At 40.0% G+C, this 6618-nt stretch overlaps 1 protein-coding gene across 2 annotated transcripts in view; it reads left to right on the plus strand.

Annotated features, from left to right (window-relative positions):
• bcas3 (BCAS3 microtubule associated cell migration factor) overlaps positions 1-5935 on the plus strand; it is a 479979-nt gene extending 474044 nt beyond the window's left edge. For both annotated transcript variants that reach the window (XM_088079374.1, XM_088079377.1), the window contains one exon: positions 3830-5935. In XM_088079374.1, coding sequence (XP_087935500.1) covers positions 3830-3978 — 149 coding nt within the window. In that variant the 3' untranslated portion in view covers positions 3979-5935. The remainder of the gene's footprint in view (positions 1-3829) is intronic.
• The last annotated feature ends 683 nt before the right edge of the window (positions 5936-6618 follow it).

The following is a 6618-nucleotide window of genomic DNA, read 5'->3' on the forward strand; positions in this document are numbered from 1 at the left end:
ACACGCTGCGGTTTGATGTCAGTACTGCATGAATGTGAGAAGACTCTTAAGCTAATTAGACCGTCTGTTCATCTCAAGGTCACTGATGTGTTCGGCAGATAGTTTGTGACTGACTGCAGTGTGCAGTTTAACAGAAAGAATTCAGAGCGTCGTATTCTGGCACAATAAAAACTCCAGCAGTGGAAAGTGTTTTTAGTGGAACCTGATAGCAGAAAGAAACTGGAGGTCACAACAGATCACTGCTACAGACAAGCATGTCAGCTTTTATTTCTGTTCGGTACTTACACTGGTTTTTAATGTTAGTGCAGATCATCATTCATTCACATTTTTTTTATCACTTTGAGCATTTTTTCTCACATACAACAAGGTCTGTATAAATGAAACAATAAGTCGATTTTATTTATATAGCAACAAATAATAACAAATGCCTTTCCAACAACAGATCGGTCCAGTTCAGTTCAGTTCAGTTCATTTTGGTACATATATTTTTGTGTTTCCATTGTGAAAAGTTGTTGATGGTACCTTTTGTACCTTTGCAACCGTCCCCATTGTGCTTTGTGTACAAACACACAGATCTGATACTAAAATGTGGAGCTAACAACACTGCAGTCTGTTGACTGGTCAGTAGAGAATCAACACTGTGTTCAGGGCTGAGCTGTGGCTGCTTTAACCACTGTTCATACTGTGACAAGTTTTTCATACATTAGTAAACTCTAATTATAAAATGAAAGGATGTTTGCAGCCTCTAGCAGCAGCTGGAGACTAAGAAATAATAATTTCATTCACTGGGCCAACTGCCAAAAAAGTTTTAAGGTGGAATGTTTACTAATGAGTAATGTTACTCAGTGCATGAGCTGATGACAAGAATCCATCAGCACACCTTAAATTTTAACATGACAGCTTTGACCACTCAATCTGTTTTTATTGTCTCTCTTGGATGACAGAAACTTTGAGTAATAAGTGGATCTTCAAGCGGTTGAAAAACTTATATTAGTTGCAACCGCATTATGTTAACAGCATATATTCTTATACTCACTTTGAGAAAAAAACTTGGCAGGAACGAAGGTTCCTGTGTGTTCCAGCAGCACTAAACCCCGGCTGTTGCTAAACAAGGAGTCAGTGCACAAACAATATATATAAATATCCCTTATAGAGAGACTCTCGCCACAGCCTGCTCTTTTTTGTTCTAAAAATGTTGCCGTGCAGCCCCATTCTGTGGACAATAAACGGGGTGCAGACTTCACTCTGTATCAGCCACGAACAAGGAAATACAGCGAGTGCTGCAAGACAGAGCAGTGAATGACAACAACACTGCCGACATGTAAGAGTAGTGTCTGTGGTGGAAACACTACACAGATCCAGGTTCTAGGTACATGTTTGTAGGTGTTACTTTTAGTTCCAAAGGTACTACACCTAAAGCTTTTAATGGAAATGCAGCTAAAGGTTATCTCAGGACAGTTTAAATTTTGAGTTGGTCTAGAACCATATCCCCCATGAGCAAGTCCTTGGGGGTGGTGGTGATAAAAAAAAAACCTCCTTTAACAGGCAGAAACCTCCAACAGAACCTGGTGGGCGGTCATCTGTCTCCACTGATTGGGTTGAGACAGACAAAAAGGGAGAGAAAGAGAAGACAATAGGCAGCAAAGGTTCATGAGGGTCCTGGGACTTCCCTATTGTTTTATAAACCTATGTGCAGTGTTCTGGGATCTGGTAAACCACCAAACTCATGGATCTGTTACTTATACTCAGCATTTTAACAGTGCCTGAAACAACACAGCCCCCAGAGTTCTTTAAAGAAGTGCTGATGGCGTATTACAGTGATACTGAAATTATGGCCTGCAGGCCAAATCTGACCCCCACAGGGTGCCAGGCTAGCCCCTAATGTCCTAGAAATGTCCTAAAATCCTAGAGACATGTATGGGGCTGCTGCAACTAGCCCCTGGCCTCCTGTCATTTTGCAGAAGTGGCCCCCAAGTAAAGCAAGCTGAGTATCTATAGCATACTACCAGTGGTACTCCATGTGTAAAAGCACCTGCCCCTTTTGTTTTCTGGAAACACATCTTCACAGGTTGGTCTTGTTGAGGCACCAGGGTTTTTCAGAATTGTTCAGTCTTGTAAACTCAGACGAGAAGTAGCAGTTTAATCACATTCACTCCCAGATCAGCACATTGCATACTTCTGATGCAAAGCCACACAGTATGGCCACTCTGTGCTGCAAATTCAGCTGAAAGTACGCCTCTGTCAATATGTGACATACACACCTTTCAGGTCTTTGTGAGAAGCTGAGTGGTTGAACCAACTCTAGAGGCAGGTTCAAAGGCGAAAGAAAAAAAAGTCACGTTCGTACAAGTTGTTTGTACCAGTCTGAGAGAAGCAGCCACAGGAGCCTGTCTTCATGCAGCCCACAGGAACATGTTCCATGCAGTAGCAGTAACCACATTCCCATGTATGTGCATTATCATTTCCTGCTCTCAATTTGTTGATGAGTCATACTCTGTCATGGATGCATGCCGCGGCACATTGACAGGGCGTCACCCGCTGTCAGCAGAGCAGCCAGGCAGCAGCAGCACATTAAATACAGCTTGATGCCAGACAAATGTCACAACACACTACATGCATCACAATCTTTAGACTGAGCTGCCATTTATGCTCACGCCATTCTGTCCATATATCGACGGATACAGATGCAGCATGTAAACCAGTAATAGGTTCCTTATGGGGGATCCTCACGGAGCAGCTTGGTCAGTCCACCGTGAGGGATGAGAAATGCTCTGTGTCAGGGGGGATGCATTCAGCAGAATCACTGTTGTCCACTGTGGGTTCATCCCACAGACGTGGACTGTTTAGAACACAGACGCAGCTTCACGGTGGTTTGATGATTCATTCATGGTAAAGCAACAAGAAAGGAAACTCCCGGGATCTCCCTTTTTATTCCTACTGTGTGTTCAGTTTGTAGTAATGATGCTGTACAGTGTTTAGGGTCTGATGCACCTTTCACAACCATGTACACTTTGAAATGATGTGAATCTGAAATCATCCCATATTTCATGTAATGTTTGAAATTGTCTCTGGCATTTATGTTAATGTATGTTTCTGAAACAGTGAGTTAAAGGATCATTGTGTTTAAAGATCTGTAATGTACAGGTGACCTAATATCAAGCTAAATTGCAGTAACAGTGCTTAAAGATGTCTTAATACAAGAAATATGCTATGGATGCACAACATTGGATTTTTGCCGATCCAGCATGCTGATATTTACCAACTTATCTTAGCCGATCGCGATATATGCACATATGAGTGTAAAACATAATTGCAGAGAACATCATGTCGCTCCTGTGGTTGAATTAACATATTATGCCTAATTTTATTGTGATGGTTCACTGGTGTCAGATGCAGACATTAAACACAATGCTTTTCAAAATGAACACTTTCACTGGGTAACACATAAAAACTTCTTTGACTTTGGTAATACATAAAACATGCCAGAACAGACCAGCTGGACATCTTTTGACAAAGTGGCCACAGCGCATATGGTGCTATTTTAAAAGCTTAATGGCTGGTGGAAGAAATGAAAACTTGCTTCTATTTTAAGCGAATAGAGAAGGACAACATTGTCAACCACATGGCAATAAGTTGAATGAGGAGGTGAGAGGGGGCCTCTGGTCCCCCACGGTGTTGTCGTCTTTGTCATTATTCTGTCTCTGTAGATGATGTTGGCACACACACTGCTGTTGTGTGATTAGCTCATCTCATCATCATCATCATCATCATTTAAAACAGATCACCTGATGGCTCCAGCTCCTCATTCTGTGTGTGTGTGTCCCTGCAGAGCTGCAGAGGGAGGGCAGCATTGAGACCCTCAGCAACAGCTCAGGCTCCACCAGCGGCAGCATCCCACGCAACTTCGAAGGCTACCGCTCCCCCCTGCCCACCAACGAGAGCCAGCCACTCAGCCTCTTTCCCACCAACTTCCCCTAGAGTTCCAGCTGTCCTTCAGAAAGAACCAGCCTCGTCCACCCCCCCACCTGCCTGCTATCCCCACATCTGTCCACACAGCATCACACTGGCACACTTATGTGAAACCAGACTGTGTCCGGGATTTGTGTTTCTTGGTGTGTTTTGCTCCTCTCATAGAGCTGTGATCCCGGGTTCATACAGAATTTGATTTCATGGTTTGGATTTGAAGGCATTTTTATCAAGCTGCGAATGCAACTTTAGTTTGAACCAATTTTCAATCATTTAAAATTTGACAATTTGATGGAAATTATTTAGTGTTTGCCCTCAAATTGCTTTCATGTCTGGATGAAACACTGAGAGCAATTTATTCTAAACTTTCTTTTAAAGTTATCAGCACTGGGAAATCTGACAAGTTGATTGTATTTAAAAGAAAATCTAGGACACAGATTACCTTTAACATTTTAAGGAAGTATAATTAGTCTTAATTTATATCTAATTGTTAAGTTTACTTAAAATTAAGATAGATTTAATTCATTTTGTAAAGTTTGTAAAGTTTGCAAGTTAAATTAAATCAGTCTTTGTAGGTTTTAGCAACTTCAGTAAACCAAGTTTACTGTGCTATAGATCTGTATTCTGCTGGTGGCAAACTAATCAGTCATATTTGTATTTTCTTCAACATGTCAAGAAAACAGGACTCACAGATCTTCTAACTTCATTATTGACCAAATAATCTTTGATCAAGTTAAGTCAGACTAACCTGGTTTACTGAGGCTGCTAACACTAACAAGATAATTTTACTTGTTATTTTTAAGTTGCAACAACTTTGCAAATCTAAGTAAATACTGCTGAATTTTAAGTAAACTTAAAAATCAGATACAAAGTAAACAGAAATTAAGATTAATAGTTATATTTACTTTCCTTTTTCAAGGCAGTCAGTTTCCAAGATTATTTTGAGTAAAATCTACTAGTCAGGTTTTACTGTAAGCTATTTATAGTGCTGCTGAACAGTTAATCAAATTGAAATGCAGAGAATGAGAGTGCAGATAAAATGCAGTTTGATCACAGAGTATTCATATACAGCTGTGGTTAGTTTGTAACAGCAGCCCAGTCTTAGCCCAGTATCTGCCCAGCCGTGCATTGAACCTTGTTGTGGTGCTGGAGAGCAGTTGGCACAGACACTGTTGGAGAGCAGCTGTCCTGTCCTCTTTGCAGTCCATCTCTGCTGTTTCCTCAGCCCGCCATCCTCCTTTGTGTGCGTTTGAGTCAAAATGTTTATTCCAGTCAGTGATGTGTAGCAGCTCCTTTTCCCTCCTGCGAGTGTTGCTGCTCTCATGGCCGCTCACTAAATGTTTTTGATTCAATTTGCTCCTCTCATGCCTTTGATTATCATGTAATTACATTTGACACAAGATGCAGTAATGAGATGGCATTATTACTACGTTGCTGAAGTAATTTAGATGTTTACAATGTAATTGAGATAGGTTTCTGACATCATTTAGATGTATTCCCCACTTGGCCTTTCCAGATAGTAAATTTTAATTGAGCGCAGTAATAGAGGCTCATGTAGCCGTCATGCTGTATTTTGTACATTAGCAACTTTTGACCAAATTTTTTTTCCTGCTTTGAGTCATAAATCTCTAAAAATGTATTTTCCTGAAATGTACAAGCTTTGCCCATTGCAAAAAAAAAGACTAACTCTGATAATCAGAAATTCCTTTATGCCTGTTAGTTTGTCCTCAGCAGAAAGTTTGTCGAGGTAAAAATTTAAATGCACTATTTACACAAATGATAGAAATGATATGAAATGCTAATAGTAATCCCTCATGTCTGCGTGCATGATGGCTCTGTCACCCGATGAGGGCATGAATCCACTCACAAATGCTTGTTGTTGACAGTGAAATTTGATTTGTAAAATACTGACCTCTTTTCTCAGCATTCATGCAAGAAAAAAAACTGAATAAAAGTCAAGGAAAGTAAACTGTGTGTCCTTTTTCTCACTCAGATTGCTCCTAATTGTGCTGCTCAGATTTTAACTACGGCGTTGACCATCAGCACACAGTACCACTGGTAATTAGTACCATATTTTTTAACAGGCAGTAAAGTGCTGTTAAAGGGACTTTTTATGGGCAACTCTGGCTCTTTGTTCTGAGAGCGAAACAAGAGGCCTTGTTTGTTTCTCAGCACACAACTTCAAATCCCAAAACTTAGAGATTAATTAATTATTTTTTTATTTTAAAAAGATTGACATTAAATAGGATTGGCTTTGAATGATTCCTTGTATGTTTTATTTCATCTCATCAACCTTTTAATAAGCTAGTAATCATTGATAAAAAAAATTTAAAAGGGTTTGTTGTCCAGAATGGAGGATATCCAGACATGGAGAGTTGGCCACTGAACAAACGTTGAAATTAATAACTTATTACAACTTAAATGCCTCACACATTTCTTAATTTAAACCAGTGTAACTGTATTTCCAGTTTAATATAAAATCTGCCACAGAATGAACTGGACAACAGAAAAGGTCTACATTAAAACAACAAGACAAGCATTAGAAAAGGTTTCTTTGGGTCCATTCTGAATCAAGCAGGAGTCAGCTGCAGCTGGCAGTGTGTGTCTCTCTGTGTGCAACAAGCACTAATATTTGAAATGTTTTATTTGATT

The sequence above is a fragment of the Plectropomus leopardus genome, chromosome 6 (genome assembly GCF_026936395.1).
Source record: "Plectropomus leopardus strain MGB_pleo_1.0 chromosome 6, ASM2693639v1, whole genome shotgun sequence".
Classification (NCBI taxonomy): Eukaryota; Metazoa; Chordata; class Actinopteri; order Perciformes; family Serranidae; genus Plectropomus; species Plectropomus leopardus.